Below are 25,517 nucleotides of genomic sequence, written 5' to 3' on the forward strand. Positions count from 1 at the left end.
AGAGGCTTTAACCCACTGAGCCACCCAGGCGCGCCTGGGAATTTTAATATATTTTTTCCTGACTTCATAAGATGGTTGTGAAAAAAGAAGGCAATGATCAATGTAAAGGCCTTTTGAAAACTTATAAGGTGTTATGCAAATGTAAGATTAAATGTATTGGTAGTGGAACCAATAACCAGCTTTTTAGTCAAGTCTGAGGAAAATTCTGAGTTTATCTCCGATTCAAAGAAACATATAGTTTTTAGAAAAAAATTAAAATTTGACTTGATGACCTTGGCAATAATTCCATTTTAAATATTCAACAGGATACTTATAGTTTAGAATTGCTCTATACTGCATACATTTAAGCTATGACTAGTCAAACTATATTAAGAAGGATGGATGTATTTTTTTTTCAAACGTAGGATGTAATGTTGTATTAATTGAAAGGTCCTTGTTTGTTTCATTCAATGGGCCAACTGAGGTTCTAGGCACCACGATACAGAGATAAACAATGCACTCACTGTTCTTAGTCCTCTCGATCCTTATGTTAAACTGGGAGGAGACAATACTGGGAGGAATACGTAGGTAAACAATCCTTATTCTTAATGTTTGCTATCCATCTAATAAATAAGTGAATAATCCCCATTACTTCCAAGCTCATTTAGTGTCTAGGTCACTTCCATGTATCTCCTGCTCATCTGCTTTGTGTCTGACAATACCGGTATGAGCTACAAAACATAGGTTTATTAAATATATATTAAGTATTATTATTTATAATATTATATGTATTGTATATAATATATAAACACTAAATATATTAAATATATATGTATATATTTTATTAGACAGAAACACAAAGCTCAGAATGGAAGAGTTCAGCTAACGTTCTCAGACCTAGCAAAGGCAAGAAGCAGGGCTCAGCTCAAGGCTTTAGGACAAGAAGCTCCTAGAGTACCCCTGAGACTTAGTAAGAATGGGGGAGTCTTATCATCGAGCAAGGTGCTGGCCGGAGTGGTGGTAGTTTGTGGTAAAAATCTACCACACTGCTTCCTTATTTAGTGTTCACATACATTTATTAGATCAGAGTATGTATGATGTATCCTATAATTCTTTGTAAATGGTTCCTAAGCGTATCTTGTATTTCTCTCATACACTTGGCTTCTATTCTCTTTTGAGGTTTTCATAATGATTATACGTCCATTTAGAATATGAAATCAAAACCAAGTATTTCAAATTGCCTTCATCATCTGACACATTTGGATAGATTTACGACATCTTCCAATTTTGTCCCTTCAAATCTCTCCTGATGTTCTAGGAGAAGGGCTATTTTATGCCCATCTAACTGTAATTTCAAGCCTCATAGGACAAGCATAGAGGTCCTCATCGAAATTCAGAGATGGTCATTTCGAATGCTGCTGTTCAAAATTTTTGTTAAAATTGTTGCTGTTAATAATTTTACATTGCTTTCTTACTACCAACGTGAGCATAGACAGTTGGCGTCTTTAAAGCTAAATATAATGCATTGGACCACAGTGTAAATCCCAGAACTCTTCATTCCTTCAATCTCTCTCTCACTGAATTAAATGTTTATCGAACACCTACTGAAATTCTGCATATTGTTCCAGGCACAGGGGATACACAGTGAAAGATTTTGTCCTTGAACCTTCAAGGGACTCAAAATCCAGGGCAAAAGACAGCTGCCTGGCCCATACGGCTGGACTGACCTCCCATCTGGGTGGAGCAGAGGACAGTATGTTTGCTGAATCTTAAAGGAGCAGTTGTGTTAATCTAGCCATGAACTTCTCACTTGACTCAGTTTTTCTTGATTTTCTTCTTTACACTATGGGAATAAATATATCCTGACAGTTGTACATAAAGAAATCCTTAAGGGGGGTCGTGTGGGTGGTTCAGTCGGTTAAGCCTCTGCCTTTGGCTCAGGTCATGATCCCAGGGTTCTGGGATCGAGCCCCACATCGAGCTCTCTGCTCCGAGGAGAGCCTGCTTCCTCCTCTCTCTTTGCTTGCCTCTCTACCTACTTGTTATCTCTGTCTGTCAAATAAATAAATAAAATCTTAAAAAAAAAAAAAAGAAATCCTTAAGAAAAAAAAAATCTGCTTCTAAGTAAAGCAACAGATGGATTTTTACATACAGGAGCTCAATAGAACTCAATTTCCTTTCTTTTCCCTTGTTTATTTAGTTTATGTTAAAATCTTACATATTTCTTCCATAATGGAACTTGAAATAAAAAATTTAACTATGCTTTCCTGGGTGTTATTTTGGAGTAAGTCTTAGTATCCTTTTATCTGAAATTTCTCACGCCCAGCCCTGCTCCAAAGCTGCCCTCCATTGAAGTGTAGACTTTAGAGGCTTTTGCTCATGCACTCACCTCAGGGGTGGGGAAAAAAAAGCGCATTATTTTTAATTTGACTCTAAAATTTTTAACATAAATTTAAATATTCATGAATCATTTAATTCCAAAATATAGATATCCACACTTAAAAATATAACTGTTAAACCACTCTTCTAAATGTATCCAGTGGGCTCTAAATGTATCCAGAAAATACATGGACAGGCTCTTCTGATAGAGAAATTTGGATTATTCTTTCTTCTTCTTGAAATCATGTGTTAACTACACTACCCTTATAGAACTGATCACCTGTTACTCTTCTGTACAACAACATATTTATAAATTAGTTGAAATTTTAAAATTTCCTGTGATCATAAGGCATCTATGAAAAATTTTTCTGATTCCATTTGTCTTTATAGATATTATTAATCTATAATTTATGAAAATAATATAAATATATTGTAAAATTTTCCAAATATTACTTTTAAAAAGTGAAACTTTATTGCAAAATGTTCCTTAATATAAAAGCTTTTCCTTAATAGGAGAATTTTCATGACACTTAGAAAGACTATATTAAAAAAAGGAGGAGGGGCGCCTGGGTGGCTCAGTGGGTTAAGCCTCTGCCTTGGGCTCAGGTCATGATCTCAGGTCCTGGGATCGAGCTCTGCATCAGGCTCTCTGCTCAGTGGGGAGCCTGCTTCCTCCTCTCTCTCTGCCTGCCTCTCTGCCTACCTGTGATCTCTGTCTGTCAAATAAATAAAATCTTTAAAAAAAAAAAAAAAGGAGGAAACATAGTCCCTTGAGTCTGTGGTTCCTTGGAAACCTTGAGAAGTCTGTGAACACCTCCAGAGGAAAATGTAGCCCTGTGCTATTTTTATTTATTTATTTTTTTAAATTTTATTTATTTATTTATTTATTTATTTGGCAGAGATCACAAGTAGGCAGAGAGGCAGGCAGAGAGAGAGAGGAAGAAGCAGGCTCCCCGCTGAGCAGAGAGCCCCATGCGGGGCTCAATCCCAGGACCCCGAGATCATGACCTGAGCCGAAGGCAGAGGCTTTAACCCACTGAGCCACCTAGGCGTCCCAGCCCTGTGCTATTTTAAAATTCCCATTGTGATTTTCTTCCCTGAGAATAAAAAATCTGAGGGTTTTGAAGGGGTGGGGGGTGGGAGGTTGGGGGAACCAGGTGGTGGGTATTGGAGAGGGCACGGATTGCATGGAGCACTGGGTGTGGTGCAAAAACAAGGAATACTGTTATGCTGAAAATTTAAAAAAAAAGAGAGAGAATATCATTTGGAAGAGTGATTTTAAGTTGTCAAACGAGCTGAGTTTTTCACAACTGATACAGTATTGTTGTCTTCCACTTTGGTTTAAACTCCAAAGTTAATTATTTTAACAAAATCCATGTTTATTTTGATTTATCAATTTCTTATCATTGGTTCTTGCATCTCATTCTTTCCTTTTTGGTTTAATTTCCAAGATATAATATAAGTCATTCCTTCTTTTTGGAAGAGGGGAGTCAGAGTGGAGAAGAGACCAGAATGCACTGAATTTTTGTTAGCAAATAATACATGAAGCAGAAGTGAGCAGTGCGGGTAAGCTTCTCCCCAAAAAGACAGAGCCTGTTAATGATATAACGCTCTGACAGTCCTTAAAGGCATGTTTTGTTTTGTTTTTTAAATTTTATTTATTTGACAGAGAAGACACAGTAAGCGAGGGAACACAAGCAGGGGGAGTGGGAGTGGGAGAAGCAGGCTTCCTGCCAAGGACGGAGCCCGATGTGGGGCTCGATCCCAGGACCCTGGGATCATGACCTGAGTCGAAGGAAGGTGCTTAACGACTGGGCCACCCGGGCGCCCCTTAAAGCATGTTTTGCTGCATTTTCTGCATGGTCCACGTGTAACAGCTCCTCTTTACTGCACAGATAACACATCCACGAGGGAGGAGTGAGTGTAAAACAAATCTATTTTCTTCTGTAGTTTTGGAGTAAGTCTAAGAATTGAGAATAACTTGAGTATTTTTATTGACTAACGTTTGTCACTTGTAGCTTTCCAAAAGGATAACATTTGTTTCCTGTATGTCTTCCTACTTCTCTAAATTTCAGTTGCTCTCCAATTGCCCAGAAAGATGAAGCAGTAGAAATCTAAGTGTTAGAAAATCTGCTTTAAAGGAGGATAAAGTAAGTTGTTCTTTCTGTAAGGGTCGGGCAAAGATAGTTTAGAAAATTTATGTGTGTTACCTAACATAGCACCTTGGTCCACAGTCAACCATCCCAGGTGACATATGATATTAGCCTTAGACTATAGAAAAATAACAAAGGCAGAGGGATATAAACCTATTTTTTAAAACACTGAATGAGGGACGCCTGGGTGGCTCAGTTGGTTAAGCAGCTGCCTTCGGCTCAGGTCATGATCCCAGCGTCCTGGGATCGAGTCCCACATCGGGCTCCTTGCTCAGCGGGGAGCCTGCTTCTCCCTCTGCCTCTGCCTGCCACTCTGTCTGCCTGTGCTCGCTCTCTCCCCCTCTCTCTCTCTGATAAATAAATTAAAAAAAATCTTTATAAAAAAATAAATAAATAAATAAAACACGGAATGAAATACAATTCAGATTCTTTCTAATTTTGGAGCATAAGTCATATTATTTAAAATGCTTCATGCATTGTTAAATACGCAAATCATCACAAATGATCCTAAAACATTGCCGTGCACCTCCTATTAAAGATCACCAGTACCTAATACTTTTCCAACTCAGAGGGCAGAAAAATTAAAGACCACGAGGTGCTAAGATGATCCGTATCACTATGGTTATGAACCTTGGAACTCAGAATGCACACCTGAAAATCAATTTCAAAGTTTCCAAGGAAACCAATGAAGCTATTTCAAGACGAGATGAATGTGATTTGCAAATCAAAATCCACTTAAGATTGGTGTCACAGCATTATGTCTTAACTGGTGCTTGCCACATTTTTTAAGGAAGCCGGGAAAAACCAATCTTATAGTCACGCACCCAGCAGTATGGGAGACAGCAGCCTTCGTTTTGTCCTCTGTCTGCTTTGTTGACAGATTTCCAATATAATGGGGAATATGCAAAAGAGGCCTTCATTATGGAATAAGATTTTGTAAAACCATAAAAAAAAAAGAGAGAGAGAGAATAAGGGTGTCAAAAAGCCTAGAAATCTGTGGGGATCAAAAAAAATGGGGAGAATGAAAACCACCGATGTATACCCATTTATAAATGATGCTCTACGAGGCGTAAAAGGAGATTGGACTTTGAGATCCCATTTTACCGATGAGGAAACTGAAATTTAGAAAAGTGAGGTCACGGACACGAGGCCACCGCTACTAAGTGCTGAGTGAGGATATGAAGCGGCGCGTCGGATCCCAGAGCTCTGGGTCTTCAGGGGCTCCCAGAGAAAGAATGACAAGTCCAAGGCGATGCGTTTAGGGTCCCCGAGGACATTTCAAGTCCTGAGCTGATGCGTGTCCTAACTAGCCTGGGTCAGAGGACGCTCATGCTGGAGGGGACAGCTCCCTTTTGGACTCTGCCCGGTCCCTCTCCTGGTCCGCCGGCTGACGTGGATCAGAGACTGTCTCTCACCCGCCCTCGCTCCTGCCACGGCAACAGCCCAGTGCCTTGCACACCACCGAGTGCTCAGCGAGTACGGGCTGAACTGCACTGACACAACGGACCGTGTCGGGTGTGAGATAAAATTAACTGGTGAGAGGGGCGCCTGGGTGGCTCAGTGGGTTAAAGCCTCTGCCTTTGGCTCAGGGCATGATCCCAGGGTCCTGGGATCGAGCCCCGCATCAGGCTCTCTGCCCAGCAGGGAGCCTGCTTCCTTCTCTCTCTCTGCCTGCCTCTCTGCCTACTTGTGACCTCTGTCAAATAAATAAATAAAATCTTAAAAAACAAAACAAAACAAAAACCTAACTGGTGAGAATGCGAGCTGGAGCTTTGAGCCTTCCACTTTCTATTTCCCGTGTCCGTCGGACGCCTGGCAGGGCGCTGCTGCGTACTGTGTGACACAGACATCAGCAGGGAAGACCTCTGTGACTGCGTTCACTACAGTGAGTGGCCTGAGGCACAGAAATGCTCCATGGCGATCAGGATCTCCAAGCCAGTGTCTACACAGTTCGCTTGTTCTGTGTTGGTCATTTTGGAAAGAGGTCGTGGAACTCCTACCTTTGATACGTCCTTGTGTTTCTGTGTGTCCGTGATTTGGACAAGACTTAACTTCCAATTACCCAGCAATTTCACCTCCAATTACCCAGCAATTGCACCTGCAATTACCCAGCAATTGCTAAGTAGTATCTGGCGATTCCCTTCCCAGAATTTACTCCTGACACGAATCACTCTCGGGATTTCATCGGGTGGTTTGAACAGAGGACTGGACCAGCCACGCAGGCAGAGGACTTCTCGGTCTTCCCTGTAAACTAAGCAGATGCTGTGGAGTCTGAGAAAATTCAGGCCATCCCACCTCAAGTTTAGCTGATGTGGGAAACAGAGGGAGAAGAAAATCATTAAAATTCCTCACCTACTGACAAGCCCTTGAAACAGACAGAGTGGCTCTCCCCTGGGGACTTAACTGCCCTCACCTTGAGGTTTTGCTAAGGACAATCCTAGCCTGACCGACCCTCTACCCCGACAGGTCCGACCAGAATCCTGCAAGTCTACTCTTTTAATAATTCCTTTAGGAAACTTTATCTCTAAACCTCCAAAAGAGTGTCGAGAATCATTCCCAAGTATATGACCCACTGATAGACATCTAAAGGATCTCACAAGATTTTTATTATTGGTAATGAATAACCTTTTCCTCAGACAACAGCTAGCTCCTCAAGGTCCTGGAGACCTCACTTCCAAAACTCCTTAGAGACTCACATCATCCATAACCCCTTTGTCCTCACCCTCCTCCGAGTCCACCCCGCAGGGAAACAGCCTGAGGAACTGCGCTGAAGCCTGACAAATGCACAGTGATCTGTGAGTACAATGTGTTGCCACCTTTATTGTAACCGCTGGGAGCTGCCCAAGGCTTTATAAAGAAACCCAAAAGCAACAGCAGGAGTTGGGGCAGCCTTAGAAAAATACTTCTTGGCTTAAAGAGAAATTTCTTTAACAAGAACCTGATACTTCGGACTTAGCATGAAAGCACAGACCAGGTCAATCACAGAAAATCCAGCTTGCCGGAACGCGCTCCATTACGGTGGCAGAAACGCAAAGGCAGGGCCCCTTTGGCATCCTTGGTGGCCTGAGAAAAGTTGCGACCACTGAAGACTCTTCTTGAACATCTCTGCCCGTTGCTATGCGACACTGGGATTCAGCTCTCTTCCTACTTAACTCCCTCCTCAGTGTGTTCTAAATTTGGCCAATAATGAGGGGTGAGACCTTGGCCTGGCGAGTCCTGCCACTCTCTGGAACTCATCACGAGAGAGAAGGGTGGACTGGATCCTCTCTCAGGCTCCCTCCAGCTCTGACATTTCATGAAGGAGGAGGAGGATTTGTGCCAATATTTTTACTCTGAAGATGCCACGAATGCTTCAGGTGTTTTTAATGAATAATGAGCTCATTCTCATTGTTATATGGGGTAAATGGATTGTTTTTAGGACACAGTTTGGGTTTTTTTTGCTTCTTTGTTTGTTTTGGCTAAACTAGTTCATGGTGACTATTTAATTTATAAAGCAGATTATAATTATAATAATATAATTATTATTCTATTATAATATCAATACTACCCTTTATGACTGCAGTAACTAAAATACAGTATAACTTTTCTTTTTTATTAAGAGAAATGTATGAGAGTCCATCATCTCCACAAATTAGGGGATTACTGCAATTTGGCTGAATCAGTGAAGATTTTTAACTTTTTTCTAAATTTTGTGTTTTAAAATTTTAATTGTCCCAGAGCATCTGTAATTTTCAGAGACGAGTGACATTCCTATGGGTTTTAATGTTTTATCTTTCTTTCTAGATGCACCTCTGATCGTGTTCCAGGGCACAGTAATGATAAAATGATAGCTTTGGGGAAAACATGTTGGAACATTAACATGTAAATTACGTTCTCATGTTTATGGTGAAATATATATAACATTTAAAATCATGCAAGCCTTATTAGAGTTCAGCTTGGATGCACTCTTTGTTTCTTTACCCTTTTATCTAGGTCTGCCAACGGAGTGTGCCAGGGTCCTCTTCTTTTCCATTCTAGGCCACCTCCAAAGCTACAAGGAAATCGAGGGGAAAACAACCACCTCAAACTTTCCAGGACACTGATGGTTGGACTCAGACACTCTCCAGGACACTGACGGTTGGACTCAGACACTCTCCAAAGGCCAGCGGACAGGGAGAACAGTGGAAGAGAAACAACCAACTTCGCTTCCCATTTCTCTCAGAAGTTGATTCAGAGACTGTCCCATGATAAAATAGTAAAGGAACAAAATGAAATAAAAGCAGAAGCAAATAGACAGGAACAGCTTGCTCAGTAGTGATTAGTTCTTCCTTTTCCCTATAAAAATCTGCTCTCTGGTTTCCAGTCTAGCACGTCAGCAGCTTGGAAATTGTTATTCCCATCCATCCTCACAAAACCGAAAAAAGACGAACAGAGTCAGAACCAGCTGTTTCTCCCTACATCCATCCGGGAATGGAGACAGAGGGGCAATCCCTGCCACCAGACTGGAAGGACCGACAGACACATACAGAGAATCACGACTCCCTGGAGCAGAAACCTCCCTGCGGGGTAGGAAAACTAAAACTAAGTGACTTACTGCTGGAGGCTCAAGTGTGAACAAGCTAGAGCATTAAAAACTCCAAGGGGTGGGGAGTTAGTGTTGGGGGAATATCACCCATTTGTGAGTTTTACCCCTGCCAGCTTCGCACAGTGAGGATCTCGGAAAACCCCCTCATGCTTCCAACAAGAGGAGGGAAACAGAAACCATCTGAAAATACAGCCAGGACATTCTGTTCTTCTTCTTCTTTTAATGTTATTTATTTATTTAACCGGGGGGAGATGTGGGGGCAGAGCACAAGCATGGGGAGGGACAGGTAGAGAGGAGGAAGCAGGCTCCATCCCAGGACCCTGAGATCATGACCTGAGCCAAAGACAGAGGCTTAACCCACGGAGCCACCCAGACACCCACATTCTGTTCTTCTTTTAACAAAGCTTTCCTGAGGGGAGACCATACTACGGTATCTGATAAACTGGGGTTATACCAGGGTCTAAACCACCTGGAGCAAGGGAATTCCCGAAGAAAAGACCGCCAGCCTCGAATTCGTTACTGCAAGATTGTCTTTCAAAAGTGAAGAAGAAACAGAGATTTTTCTGTGACAAATAAAAACTGAGGGAATTTGTTGTCAGTAGACCAGCCTGATAAGAAACGTTAACAGAAGTTCTTCAGAGAAAAAGAAAGTGATATAGGTTGAAACTCCGATCCAAAAAAGAAAGGAAGACTTTTAGAGAAGGAATCAATGACGGTGAAACAAAACGTTTCATATTTCTTACTCTGAGCTGATCTAAAAGATAATCATTTGTTCAAAATAGCAATAGCAAGGGTCTAGTCAGTGATGATAGCTTGTACTGAGTGAAGGGAGCGACAGCAGTGTTGTGTGACCGGGAGGAGTAAGTGCGGTTGTTCTCTCATGAGGTGCTTCTATTACTCGCAAAGTGTCTAGTGTTCTCTGCAAGTGGTCTTAGATTGGTTGTGAATGAATATTTAAAACCCTAGGGAAATTTTTAAACAACTGAAAAGTGTAGCAGGGGCACCTGGGTGGCTCAGTCTGGAAGTGTTGGCCTTTGGCTCAGGCCATGGTCTCGGGGTCCTGGGATGGGGCACCGCGTTGGGCTCCCGACCTGGGGAGGGAGGGGAAAGCCTGCTTCCCTCCCTTCCTCTGCCTGGATACTCCCCCTGCTGTGCGCTCTCTGTCAAATAAATAAATAAATAAATAAAATCTTAAAAAATAATAATAATAATATAATTGATATACTAAGAGAGATGAGAAAAGGAATCATATAAAATGCCCAATTAAAGCCAGAGAAGTGGGGCGCCTGGGTGGCTCAGTGGGTTAAGCCACTGCCTTCAGCTCAGGTCATGATCTCAGGGTCCTGGGATCGAGTCCTGCATCGGGCTCTCTGCTCAGCAGGGAGCCTGCTTCCCTCTTTCTCTCTCTCTCTGCCTGCCTCTCCATCTACTTGTGATTTCTCTCTGTCAAATAAATAAATAAAATTTAAAAAAAAAAAAAAAAAAAGCCAGAGAAGTTAGAAAATGAATAAAGTCAAAAAAGGATATAAATAGGAAATAGTTACAAATGGGACAGATATTAATCCAACTATATTAATAATCTCCTTAATGTGAATGTTGTAAATATGCCATCAAATGACGAAGACTCTGAAAGTACTTGAGGCAAAACTGAGATACTTCAAGGAGAAAAAGGCAAGTGCTGTATGATTAAAGACTTCGAGATGCGTCTATCTCTAGTTGACGGCTCCACCAGCCAAAAAATTGGTAAAGACAAGCTGAACAGAAGAGCTCCATCAATCAGCTGGATCTGATTGACATTTATACAATACTCCATCCAACAACAGAAGAATGTACAACCTTCTCAGGTTCCCATGGGACGTGTCACACCAAAATAGATCATGTTCTAGGCCACAAGACACATTCAAATAAATTAAAAAAAAAATAGAAATCTTACAAAGCATGCCCTCAGACAACAATGAAATTAAACCAGAAATCAATAAAAGAAAGATTGCTAGAAAGCCCTCAGATGCTTGCAATTAAACAGCACACTGGTGGTGGGTATTATGGAGGGCGCGTAGGGCATGGAGCACTGGGTGTGGTGTATAAACAGTGAATGCTGGAACACTGAAAAGAAATAAAATAAAATAAAATGGGAAAAAAACCACTTATAAATAACATGTTGTCAAATGAATCTTGAAACATTAAAAAAATATTTTCACTAAAAGACAATAAGAATATGAGTTAACATAATCTTATATGCAGTGAAAAGTGTGCTTAGAGGAAAATTTGTAACACTGAATGCATATATTTAAGAAAAGATCCGAAACCAATAAACTGAACTTCCAATATAGGAAATGAAAGAAAAAAAAAAAAAAAGAACAACAAATTAAATTCAGAGCAAGCAGAAGAAAAGAACACTAAAAAATTACAGCAGAAATCAATGAACTCCAAAACAGGAAACCAAAAAAGAAATTCAACAATATCGAAAGCTGGTTCTTTGAAGAGATCAATGTTGATAAACCTCTAGTTAAGCTAATGAAAAAACAAAGAAGTCACAAAGTATTAATGTAAGCAAAAAATGGCAATCACTACATGGACATTGGACATGTAGATACATGGACTTTGAAAAGATAGGAAAAGGACATTAAAAACAACTCTAGTCTACAAGTTTGATAACCTACGTAAAATATACCAATTTTTAAAAGACACAATATACGAAAAGTCACACAAGGAGAAAAAGATAATCTGAATAGGCTTATATCTATTAAACAAGTTGAATCAATAATTGATAACCTACCAGAACAGAAAGTACCAAGCTAAGATGTTTTCACCAACTCCCCACAATTACTTCAGAAAACAGAGGCAAAAGGAGTCATTCCTAATATTCTATAAGTTCAGTACTAGCCAGTTAATGAAACCCATCACATCAATAGACTAACATATAAAAACTGTATGATCTTATCAACAAATGCCAACAAAGAATTTGACAAAATCTAGCACCCATTCACTAAACACACACACACACAGACACACACACACACACACACACCCCAAAAGCTCTCAACAAACTAGGAATAGAAGGAAACTTTCTCAACTTAGTAAAGAACATCTCAAAAACTCTAATATATAATACACACACACACACAAATGGAAATAGAAATCAAATATATAGTACCATTGATAATAACATACAAATGTAAATAGTGTGCTAAAAAAAAAAATACTTAGGTAAGAATTTAACAAAATGGGTACCAGATGTTTTTCCAGTAATATATCATTTATAAATAAATGATAACATATTGTTTGACTAATAATGCAAAATATTATTATGTTGACTTCTAGCCAATATGAAATTATTTTTTTATATTTATTTTATTTTTAGTGGAAAAATTTTAAAGCATAGTGACACACTATATTATTAGTTTCAAGTGTATGAAATAATGAATCAAGTTTAAAGATTATGTTCTATTCACCACAAATGTGGCTACCATCTATCACCATACAACACTATTAGAATACCACAGACCACTTCCCTATGCTGTACCTTTTGTTCTCATGACTTATTCATTCTACAACTAGAAACCTGCACTTGCCAGTGCTCAGCAAAACACTGAAAGAATGAGATCTTGCCATTGATGATAACATAGATGGACCTAGGGGCATTATGCTAAGTGAAACAAATGAGACAGAGTGAGACAAATGCCAGACCTTTACTAAAAACAGTACACAATGCTGATGAAAAATACTGGAGAAAGAACTAAATATGGAGAGATAACCCATGTTCGTGGATTGGAAGACTCAATATTGTCAAGATGTCAATTCTTCTCAGCTTGATCTGTAACCCCGTCAAATCCCAGCAGGTTAGTTTTGTGGATAACAAAAGACTGATTCTTAAGTTTATATAAAAAGCAAAGATGCAGAATATGTAACATAATACTGAAGGATAAGTACCAGGTTGGGGGACTGATGATACCCAATTTCAAAAACCTATTATAAAGTTACAGTTATCAACACCCTATGACGTTGGTGAGGGAATAGATAATGTATCAATGGAACAGAAGAGAAAGCCCAGAAATAGACCCACACAAATACAGCCAACTGTTATTTGACAAATGAGCAAAGGCAATTCAATGGAGGAAAGATAATCTTTTCAATAAATGGTGCTGGAACAGCTGGACATCCACTTGCAAAAGAAAATAAAAATGAAACTCAATTCAGCCCTTACAACTTTCACAAGTTTTAACTCAAAATGAGTCATAAACCTAAATGTAAAAAATAAAACTATAAATTCCTTAAAGAGAGCATAGGAGAAAATCTAGGTGACTGTGGGTTTGGTGATGACTTTTTAAGATAAAAACCAAGGCACAATCTATGAAAGAAAAAAAATTAATAAGTTGGCCTTCATTACAATTTAAAACTTATTTGTAAAAGACACCACTCAAGAATGAAAACAGAAGCTGCAGACGAAGAGAAAATCTTTGCAAAACATATCTGATGAGGGGCTGATATTCACAACACGCTAAGAATTCTTAAAACTTCCAGTAAGAAAATAACAACCCAACTAAAAGGTGAGCAAAAATCTGGACAGTCACCTCAGCAAAAAAGATGGACACTTGGCACATATGCATATGAAAAAATATTCATATGAAAAATATTCATATGCACATACGCATATGAAAAAATAGTATGTTACTGGGGAATTAAAAATTTCAACAATGAGACACCACATCTATTGGAATGGCTAAAATTCAAAATACTGTAGCAATAAATACTGGCGAGGAGCTCTCATCCATTGCTGGTCAGCATGTAAAATGGTACAACCACTATGGAAATCTTTTTGACTCTATTTCACAAAACTAAACATAATCTTACCATATAATCCAGTGATAGCTCTCCCAAAGATTTCTCTGAATGAGCTGAAAACTAATGCCCACACAAAAACTGAATACTAGTGTTTACAGCGGCTTTATTCGTAATTACCAAATGTGGAAGCAGCCAAGATGTTCTTGAGCTGGTAAACGGATAAACAAGCTGGTATACTCATACGATGGACTACTATCGCATGACTAAAAAGCAGTGAGCCATCCGATTATGCACGGACATGGAGGAATCAATGTACGTAACTGAGTGTCAGAAGCAGTCTGAGAAGGCGGCCTACCGGATGATCCCAGTTCTATGGCATTCTGGAAAAGAAACAACTATGGATATGGGAAGACGTACAGTGGTTGCCTGGGGTTCAGGAAGGAAAACGGAGGGATGGATAGGTAGAGCACGGGGAATCTTTAGGGTAGTCGAACTCTTTTGTAGGACACGGTAATGGTGGATACATGTGATTACATTTGTAATACATTTGTCAAAACTCCTAGAGTGTACGATACAAAGATTAAACCCTAACATAAACTATGGACATTAGTTAATAATAATGCATCAATATGGGTTCATCATGCACCGCTCTCATGTAACGTATTAATAATACAGAAGCGTGTGAGTAGGGCTGAGGTGGTTTATGGGACTGCACATTCTGTTTAATCATTTTATGCCACTCCAAACACTAGATATTAAAAAAAAAAATCTCTTCTCTAACTAAGCCACTAACATCTGGCCTCAAAAATAGATATACCAGGATAGATTCGTAAAAACTGAATGACAGAGACTTTGGGAGTTCTACGGAGGACTATGAAGTAGAATTGCAGAGGCTTTTAAATTAAAACTCTTATAAAATAAACATATAAATTAAGTTCCCAAAAGAATGAAGCTGAAGCACCTCCCTTTCCCCTCTACAATTTCATTAATGGGAATGTATTCATCGGAAAGCTTTGCAATGTTTTAGGTCAAAAATTAAATAATGCTGCTTTTAGAAAAGTGAAGATCTCTCATTTTCCCCAGCATCCTGAATTCTCCATTTTTAAATATTCAATATACAATCATTTAAAGCACTGTTATTTCGCCAGTCACCTGACATTTAAGACACAGTTCTGAAGCCGTAAATGCTATTTGGTTTTGCTTCTGTGTTGACTTCGCAGTTCTTTTAAATTGGTTCATTGTGTATTTGATCTCTCTGATTAATTATACATTCCTCCCCAAAACTCAGAACTTTTGATATAGCAATCTTTCTATCAAAGGTAACTGAGCAACTTAAAATCTGTCCCTGAAGGAAAAATTACTATTTATATCAAAACTGCTGTGATCATTTTCATCAGCAACGAATTAATTGCTGTGATTGGCCAACTAGAACACTTTCTTCTGCTGGCCTCTTACTGTATCTATGAAAAGTGTATGAATTCTCAGGTTCTTTTTAATACTATTTTAGCATGTATTGAGAAGCGGCATTTAGTGTTATCTAGTTCGTAAGGGGGAGGAGATCAAAAAGACACTCTGTCTTCATAGGCCTGAAAGTCTTCACCTCATCCTGGAGGAAGGACAGACCTTTTGTTGGATATTTTCTGAGGCATAAATCGTCATCCTACAACCAAAAGCAAAGTTCTCAGTAATTTCCATTGTCCAAAGGTCTGTCTGCCACTGTCATGTGTTGGTCTCAGTTACATTACCCCTAGGATGACATGAGTGAGGTACGTCCCTAGGGGGCAGAAGTGAAGGGAGTGCCAAAAAGACCATTAACAATCAGGAAAAAAAAATTACTTAAATATAATATTAGAAGAATAAAAATTAGTGCAAACAAATCTTGAACAAAAGACAGAAATACTAAATAAGAAAGGCTCCAAGAGAGTTAGGATTGGGTGGGTGAGTCATCCAGCTAGAATCAGCTCCTGTCTTTCCTGGAAATCCTGATTACTTGGGGTGCTAGTCCTTTTTGAACACTGGAGACTCCGCCCTCGGGAGGGGGCTGTCTGAATGTGTGTGCCTAGAGACAGCAGTAAAAATCCCGTCACGGCTTCTGTTACCGTTTGCAACACTGCTGCTGTGCTACTACTTCTCAGAACAGTTCTCCCGAGCTACCCTGGGCCTTGTCCTCCGGCCCTCACTGCGAGGCCTCTGTGCTGGGGCATTCTTGCCGCAGGCCTGCTTGTGGAAGTCCGTTCCTGACTCCATTTTAACGGTCTTGGACTGGAATGCTTTCTGTACTTGGGTGAAAAATACCACAGGAAAATACCTGCAGTCCGCACTGGCTTGTCTTGGGCACGACACGTTATCAATGTGTTCTATTTTCCTATGAGACCAAGGTAAGCATGGAAAAGCATGAGACCAAAGCATCGAACCTCCTTGGTAAGTTCAGCCTGGTGATGGAGACAGAGCCTGGGATCCTAATTCAGGCAGAGAAAACATGCTTTAAGCTAAGTGCTTTAGGCATGAAACTCCCGCCAGCCCCCAGGTGGTCTTACAAAAGACAGTCTGAGTAACCACTGTGTTTTGGCTCCACAGCCCAATGGCATCACTACCGCCTTTATAAACTGGGGTCCCCATTTCCTGCCAGTGTTCTTTACACACACGGTGGGAGGGGATTCAGAGCTAGGTCATTTGTCTTGCTGCTGTGACTTACGTGTGCCTGAGGAGAAAAATGAAAGAAGATGCAGCATCATCGCCAGCAAGAGCGGTACGGATCCGAGATCATTATCATGTCCTTCTGGTCTTTACCCCCCATAATCTCCTACTGAATAACTGCTTTATTCTTCACTTGTATATAATCCAAGCAACCTGGACACAAGCCGGTGTATGTTCATTCAGGACCAAAAAACCCCAAATATAATCATTCAAGGCTACATCTACGGTTAGTTAACAAATTTCAGGCACTCCAGCTGTGGGCATAAAGTAGAAGACGACTCCCTCTCTGACATGGACATGGCAGGAGTTAATGGGAAACTGAATGACTCTGATCACTGAGAGATGACTGGCTTGGAGGGATGTTCTGGAACTGATCTGCTGTTAGGCCACGCCATCTCCTCAGGCTTCGCGCTGGACCATCAATCTACTGTGAAATGAAACACGAGCTGTTATTGGGAACACTAACATATTTGTGGAAAACACGGAAGATGTGCAGAGAAAACGTGGAGAAGAAGAATTTGCTTTTCTGCAAGGAGCAGAGGCAATATACGAGCCAGGCAATAACCACGAGGAGCGCGAAACGGTTCAGATTGACTGAATATGAGAGAAGCGATTCCAGCTCCCTCAGGCATATTAATTTGGATTATTTAGACAACTGAAGGAAGTCAGTATTATTATTTCTGCTTGAAAAGTGAGCAGACTGGGTCTCAGAAATGGTACGGGTCTCAGCCAAAGTCATACAGTTGGCGTGAGGCTGTGAAAGCATTGAGGTCAGATCCGTCTGGCCTGCCAGCATGTGGGTCTTTCTCTAAGGCCTTCTTCTCAGCCGTCCAACTGTTTCCTCCACTAGAATTCCATACTTTTTAGTGAGACAGCTCTCAGGCGATATCCCAGGTTGGGCAAAATCTCCACAAAGTTCTCCAGCTCAGACCCCATACGCCAGCAGCCATTTCTAGAAACACCTTCTTTCTCTAAGGGCCTCAGTTTTGAAGAACGTGTGCCATGAATGAATAAATCAGCCTTCTCACTGCTGGAATCAACTATTCTATTCATTTATAAATATTCTAGTTTTGGGGTTGTTTTCCATGTTAGTTTGAATCTCTGACTGGCACCTGATCAATCTCAGATGAACTATGAAACTCAAGTTTCCGAGATGACAAAAATGAAGGAGTGATCCATTGGTTTTCAAGGATTTTTCTACGGTCTTCTTACAAACATGTCTGTCCAAGAGCAATGCTAAAGAAAGCCAGACGGCTACAAAGCTTCTCATTGCCCTTGCTCATGCTGGCCCTCTGCCTCAAATGGGTTCCCTGCATTGTCTCCTGACAAGTCTCCCTCCTCCTTTAAAATCCAATTTAAATGGTTCTCAGCTCTTCTGTGAAATCCGCCTGGGATGTCTGGAGTAAGGCCAGTCCCCATGACCTTACACGTGTACCTAATGTTGCCGATGCCCTGTCACAGTCACTCAGCACTCTACAGGAACTCCTTCTGTATCATTCTTTCATCTCATCTGGCCTATGAGTTCCCCAACCATGTGGAGTCAGGGTCACCTTGTTACTCCAGTACCTGCAACAGCCCTTGACATGGGAAAAAGTCCTCAAAAAATATTCGCAGAAATTACATTTTACAACCATTCAGTTTTACCCTGGAGGAAAAGATGAAAAGGTGGGTACTTGTTAGGGGCCTATTTCCTTGAAAGGCTTAACTAAAATCATGGTTGTTGAAAGGAGTTCATTCTAATATCACTAAACGTGATTTATCATGGTTAAGCTTCCTCTTGTATCTTTCCTTTTCCTTACCTCTCCGTGTTTAACATACCTACAGAATCAGAGGGTGCCTGAAATAACCGTGAGAAACACGGAGCCCCAGAAAGTCAAGGGATTTACCACAAATCACAAAGCTAAGTGAGAGAGGAAAGTTGAACACTCTGGAATTCTGAGCCCCCTTATTGCTCTTTCTAGCGGACCAAGATGCTACAGAAATAATAAGAAGAACTTTCTAAGCTTGCTTATGGCTCTTTAACCTATTCAGAAGAAACTTTCTTTCTTTCTTTCTTTCTTTTTTTTTTTAAATGATTTCATGGGGCACTAAACCCTGGAAAAATTTGCCACCAGGTTTGTGACTAACCCTTTCCAAACGAAGCCATCCACAAATTTAATGTTCGAAATATTGGTCCCATACTGATAGCTCTGATTTTCTTTTCTCTGTTACAAAGCCATAAAATGTGAGCACATGTTCATCTATACATAGTAGCTGTTGTAATAAAATGAGATATTGCACTGACCATAGTCCGTGTTTTCCGGCTCCCAGCAATTTGATGGCCAAAAATAGGGTGTCTGTGGAATAAAAAGAAGTGGAACCCAGGTTAAATACACATGAAGTCAGTCGAGATCTTGGTTTTCGAGTTGTGTTCTTCTTCAGCAATTACCCAGAATGGTTTGCAGATAATGCATGTTCTGTAATCCAGGAAAAGCACCCAAAGAGGCCTTGTGTAAGGCTTTTCTTCCCCATTTACTTTGCTGAACAATTGTTCAGTCTCCACATGTGTATAGTACCAGGAGGTACTTAAAAGATGAAAAGCAAACTATTAAATTCAGCAAGACTCAGGATGAAATATATTTAAATATCACAAATATTTCAAGTCTTTCATTATTGCCTTCAGAAGATCCATGCTCAAGCATCACAATTTTCCCTAAAATCTGGCAATCATTTGTCTGGCTTTGTTCATTATATAAGGCAGCTCTCAACATCACTCAACTAGACTTAAGCAAATTTTCTGTCTTCTTTAAAAAAAAAAAATTTCTCCATAAAAACAGTTATTGCTTTAAATTCTTAAACTGCAGAAACCAGAGGTGACTTTTCAAAAACAAATTTTACTTGTAGAATCAAGTACAATTAGAATATTGTTTCAATTTAATCAATTTTAGTTGATTAATGTGACTCATGATCGACAGAAATCTCATTCGGTGAAATTCTAGAAACTGACCAGCAGAACTACAAAGAAATTGATCAGGAAAGCCCTGTATCATCAACATTTTGTATTTTCTCATAGGGGTTTTCTAGGCCCACAAGATGGACACGCGAGGTTCCAGACCAAGAGGCAAATGGTCGACCACCTGTCTACTCTTTCAAACTTTGATGATGATGAAACAAGTCACTGCAGATGTCAAACTTGTGGGCTTAATCATATTTATTAGTCACTTATATCAGTTACCCGTGTGTAATGAGCATAGCCGAAGAGATCTCTGAGTAACTGTTGGATAAGTCTCCCGCCGGAAGAGGCATACTCAAGAAGGAAAGGATAACTGGGGAGAACCATTTGACGCTCTGAGGGAAAGCTTTTTCAAACTGCTTGGGACTCCCTGGGATTGTGATTTACCCTCTACTCCTTCTTGGGAATTGCTGCAGGATAATGAAGAAATCTGCTGATGTTACACATGTGAACAAAATGACAACAAGAATTTAGGTGGGGTGGGGAGAGTGGGAGCAGTGGACAAGGAAGACATCAAGGATTTCTATGGCCCCATCTCCATGTGAATCAAGAGCTTTGCGGGTAAAACTGGGCCAGGATTTATGGGAACCACAGGAGACAAAGTAATTGAAGTCTTTTGGGCCGCTAGTCTATGAGGTACTTTTCAAAAGGTTTTTCCCCTTTATTTTGTGAGGGTGTGTGTGTGTGTGTGTGTACACGTATCTAACTTTTAAAATATCTATTCTAGTCAGACTGGTCAGACACATACTTCTTTCTCAAAGCCATGAGGAATGTTCTTAGCTGCATTCTTATCATTTTTCTTTATTCTTCTATCATTTACTTTAGTGAGGGCTTCCTGACTAAAAATAAAAGAATGAAGGTATTTTGTGCTGTGATATTATGTGGAAGTGCCATAAAACCAACATTCGCAACAAATATTGCAAGATTTTTTTCTAGGAAATATTTTAATTTCTAGTAAAAAAGAACTTAAGTGACAAATGCTTATCGTGTGTTAAAATTTAAAAATTTACTTTTATTTTTATTTTCTAAATTTTTAAAAAGATTTTATGTATTTATTTGAGAGAGAGAATGAGAGAGAGCGCACGAGGCGAGGAGGGCAGAGGGAAAAGCAGACTCCCCTTGCTCAACAGGGAGGCTGATGTGGGACTCGATCCCAGAACTCCAGGATCATGACCTGAGCCGAAGGCAGTCGTTTAACCAACTGAGCCACCCAGGTGCCCTAAAAATTTACTTTTAAAAGTTCAAGTAGACTCCAGGATGTTTTAATGTCTGAGCTTCTCTCTTTTTTTTTTTCACAGTTGGCTTCTTTAGCTATGATAAAACTGATCTAGCCATTACTTAATAACCTTTGCATGTATGCTAATGTAATGAAAGTCATGAAGGGGCCTGGAGAATCATGTCAGATCTCAATTCCAGCTAGTGAAAAGAGGATAATTAGACAATTGCAAGTTTACAATAAATACAGAAATCACAAGATTAAAAATGTGCTGAGAAATTGAGACAAATTTACATACTGCGGCATATCAATGAGATTAAATGAAGAGTTCTGTTTGTCTCAAACTCGTGCCCTGAAGCTTCTTCAGATTCCTAATGATGGTTAGCATCTCAGTCATTCACGGGAGGAACAGTAAACATGACAGTGCAAGCTTCCCATTTTAATTCATGGTTTTTAAAAATCCTCCCAGGGAGCTGAATTTCAGCTCAACGTAATAGAGAACTTTCTGCTGCTTGGAACCAACACAAAAATGGAAGTGGTCACCTTGGACAACAATAATGTGTTTTCCATTATTAGGGCTGATCAAATATAAACTGATTAATGCCTTCACAGACAGGAAGGCAGAATTCAATTATCCCTGACTTGTCTGGAGTGCCCTTTGTTTGTTTTTTAAATCTCAGTTTTAAGATCTTATATTTATTAGATTTACAAATACGGCATATTTAGGGCCTATTTCAAATGTAAATAGATCATTAAAATATTTAACATTTAATATTTAACATTAATTAATGTAATTTGAAAGACTATTTATCATCTGCCTACGCACACTGAAAACTTGTTAAACTTCTGCCTATACCACTTGCACTCATTCCCTTGTCTTGTTCTAAAGCTCTTTAAAAACAGTCTCTACTTCCTCCAGAATACAGAGTGGCCCATTCCCAACCCTGCACATTTTTGACCCGTGACCATGACTAAGCCATGTAAACCTTATCTGCCTACAGATTTCAGTCTGGGGACGACAAGAGCAGAGTTAAAGGTTGCAGATTAGGTTAACTCAAAACATCACCACAAACTTTGGGTCAATGTCTGAGCTAGTTTGCTTTAAGGAAAAAAAAAAATTCTTTCAAAGATTTTATTTATTTATTGGTCAGAGACAGAGGACAAGCAGAGAGAACAGCAGGCAGAGGCAGAAGCAAGCTCCCTGCTGAGCAAGGAGCCTGATGCGGGACTCAATCCCAGGACCCTGGGATCATGACCTGAGCCAAAGGCAGATGGTTAACTGACTAAGCCACCCAGGCATCCCAACGAACAATTTTAAATTAGTTAATTCTCTGGAGATAAACAAACTATATCCAATGCTTCTCTCATTGATATTTTTTTTTTACACAGAGATGATTTTAGTTGTACCACTGATTGTTAAGATAGATAAAAGCTGTTATTTTTGTAAAAAGAAAAATCTTTTCATTCAGAATTTGTGAGATTTTTATTAGTCTCTAAAACCTTTTCAAAGAAAGCAAGATTATATGGAAAATGTAATCCTGCAGTAGCAGAAAAGTAATTACCTTAAAAAATCAAAAAAGTATTGCAAATATATAAATATTTTACTTATCACTAATAATTTTATTTATTAAAATTTCCCTTTGGTGGGGGTGCCTGGGTGGCTCAGTGGGTTAAGCGACTGTCTTAGGCTCAGGTCATGATCCTGGAATCCAGTCCACATCGGGCCCCTTGCTTATCAGGGAGTCTGCTTCTCCCTCTGACCCTACTCCCTTTCATGCTCAATCTCTCTTTCACTTTCTCTCTCAAATAAATACATAAAATCTTAAAAAAAAAAAAAAAAAAAAGCTACTTTAGGACCGTAAGTTACTTTAACTGTATAAAGGATGATGTTCCTTTATTTTAAAGCCTTTTAATATTAATTAATTTAACTAATTTCTGTTGCTTGAAAACTTAGGCCGATATCGTGATTTCAAGAGAATGCTTTATTTCCTAGCTATCCAGTACATAAAGGCCTGTGACTATTTGCCTTGGATAAAAAGTTCTTGAGGAAGTGGCAGAGAGTGTTCTAGAAGACAAAGGTCTTTAAATGTTTTTAAAACATATTCCCTGTTTGTTCTCTGTTTGTCCAATGAAGTTCTTTGGCAGCCAAGTTATTATTTTGTCATTTATTTAGACAGGGAAAATCTAATAATATTTAGAACAAATGAGAAAGCATACTCCAATGTCTAAAAGCCTGACGATAGGAAGAATCCTCTAAAAATACCTAAAAGCTAGGGTTCGAACTCTGGCATTAAATGTGTCTTAATTTTTTTTTAAAGGTTTTTTTAAATTTATTTATTCAACAGACAGAGATCACAAGTAGGCAGAGGCAGGCAGAGAGAGAGAGGAGAAAGCAGGTTCTCAGAGAGCCTGATACGGGGCTCGATCCCAGGACCCCGGGATCATGACCTGAGCCGAAGGCAGAGGCTTTAACCCACTGAGCCACCCAGGCGCCCCAAATGTGTCTTAATTTTATGGGCTAGAATCCCCCAGCCCATTATTAATGAACTATATTGCCCAATGAAATGTAGAATTTACTTCAGGTAAGTCACTATGAACTCGAGTGTCAGCTACATGCTCAAGGACCAAAATCAGAGTCCACAATCACTTCTGAAAGCATAAGAGCAACTGCCTCATCTGAAAATGACCTTGGACTGAAGGCAGTCTTATATCAGGGACAGAGCTCCAGAGTGTAACCGAGTCAGTGACACTTGTCAGCTTCCTTCCCAGGAGCTAAGGCAGCTAACATGTGAAGAACTCTCCTTGTCCTGAATTCCAGCAAACCACTCTCTAGAGGATTTTTATCAAGCTTTAATATAAAACATAACTTCAATCATCACATAATTTAGCTTTCACAAATCATCATAACCAAGCACGTTCTATCTTTCCCTGCTTATTGATTTCTTATATTTAACACTAACTAGTATCTAACTAGACTAAGTCAAATAAAATAAGTCATGTCTCCAAAATTTCTGTAAAAACAATCAGCAAACAGAATGCAGACTTCTATTTTTAGCGTTAAGGAATACTTTCATTAAACTTACCTGAAACCGATAAAAGGTGCCGTCATCTTTGAGCGTGAGGACGTGATCCGAGATTGGAAAGAAATAGCCATGGGCAGCCATTAATGTTCCCAAATGCAGCGCCTCCACTGTTTCATGAAAACAAGCAAAAATGTACACAAACATTTTTTTAAATGTTAATTTGTGGGAGCGTAGAATTTTATCTTGCTCCTTTTTGAGCACATTCTTGCATCCAAATTCCTGGCATCCTAAACAACTTGGCTTTGAATTTTTTCTTTCTCCAGCTCTTCCCACAGGGAGTACTAAGGTGATTCTGGTTCCTAGGAGTGTGCAATGACCAGCCACACCCAGGATGACCAGCACATGAGAGCACACCACTATGGAAGGTGGACACTGGAAGGCTATTCTGAAATCACAGAATCTGACTCCTTCATTCTATAGAAGGGATATATTTCGCTAAATGTTAATATAGTCTTCCACAAGCAATTATATTTGGCATTTATATAACACTTTAAACTATTATTTTTTAAAAGATTTTATTGAATTATTTGTGAGAGAGAGAGATTGAGAAAGCACAAGCCAGAGGAAGAAGAAGCAGGGAGCCCGATGTGGGGCTCGATCCCAGGACCCCGCAATCATGGTCTGAGCTGAAGGCAGACAGTTAACCGCCTGAGCTGCCCAAGTGCCCCTAGCACTTTAAACTTTTTAAAGGTGTTCTCACTTGCATCATGCCCAGCCTACATAATGGATAATCCAATACTACTGGCAATTTTTCTAATGGCAGGGATCGTTATCACACGATGTCATCAGTGAAAGTTAAGGCACGACGAACGATTTATGCCACATTATGTGAGTGCTAAGCGCCCATTAAGCTGCTCCTCTGGCCGTGTGCCTGTCTGGACTGCTCTGGTTTCTACCACTCTCTAGAAAGTGTTCTCAATATGGACGACACCGAGGTTTATTGGACAATGAAAAGACTACATTTTTCCAGAAGGCCAAGAAACAGTCGGCACATAATACTATGATACTCATACTCCTTTTATAGTAGTCAGCCATTTCTTCCCTTAAAATGCTTAATAAAATTTCGTCAGAGTTCCTATTGCATTCATACGGGGACAATATAAAGCTTCCTGACCTATGCACCTATGGACCTATGCACAACCTATGCACCATGGACCTATGCACAATCGTTTTTCAGTCCGTCAGAAAGTTAGATTGATGGATCTGTTTTGCATCTTTATATGCAGCTTACTTATGGATGTATTTCTGTTTCTTAGACAAGTAAGTGGTTCTTTAACTTGAGAATTCTTTCAGTAGTTCCAGGAATGTGTGGCTCTACCTGTTTTTCCAACAAGCGATCCTGGAGAGCTTTGATGTTCCAGCCAGGACTGAGTCCGTCACTGGATAGCTTGCTACAGTACCCTGCCTTATCCTCCACCCTCCCATGCTGATGTGGGCTAAAAACAGATTTTATTTTTTAATTTTATCAAAAAATTAAATTTTCTCTGCCATGAGGTACCATGGTGTCCCTTTTAATTATTATCCAGCATCTTGTAAACACTTCAGTTGGTAATTCCTTCTACTTCTGGCCTCTCACTGTGTTGTTCTTGTCACTAAGAAGAACTGTCAATCAACCTCTTGGCCATGCCCTTGGAAGACTGTTATTAAGGTTCCCAGCTGTCAACTTATCCAC

The 25,517-nt window shown here is 39.7% G+C and overlaps 1 protein-coding gene across 7 annotated transcripts in view; it reads right to left on the minus strand.

Annotated features, from left to right (window-relative positions):
* RGS7 (regulator of G protein signaling 7) overlaps positions 1–25,517 on the minus strand; it is a 501,886-nt gene that overhangs the window by 106,237 nt on the left and 370,132 nt on the right. For all 7 annotated transcript variants that reach the window (XM_059145951.1, XM_059145947.1, XM_059145950.1 and 4 more), the window contains 2 exons: positions 23,846–23,952; positions 18,839–18,890 (listed from right to left, as the gene is read on the minus strand). In XM_059145951.1, coding sequence (XP_059001934.1) covers positions 18,839–18,890; positions 23,846–23,952 — 159 coding nt within the window. The remainder of the gene's footprint in view (positions 1–18,838; positions 18,891–23,845; positions 23,953–25,517) is intronic.

Source organism: Mustela lutreola, chromosome 14 (genome assembly GCF_030435805.1).
Source record: "Mustela lutreola isolate mMusLut2 chromosome 14, mMusLut2.pri, whole genome shotgun sequence".
Classification (NCBI taxonomy): Eukaryota; Metazoa; Chordata; class Mammalia; order Carnivora; family Mustelidae; genus Mustela; species Mustela lutreola.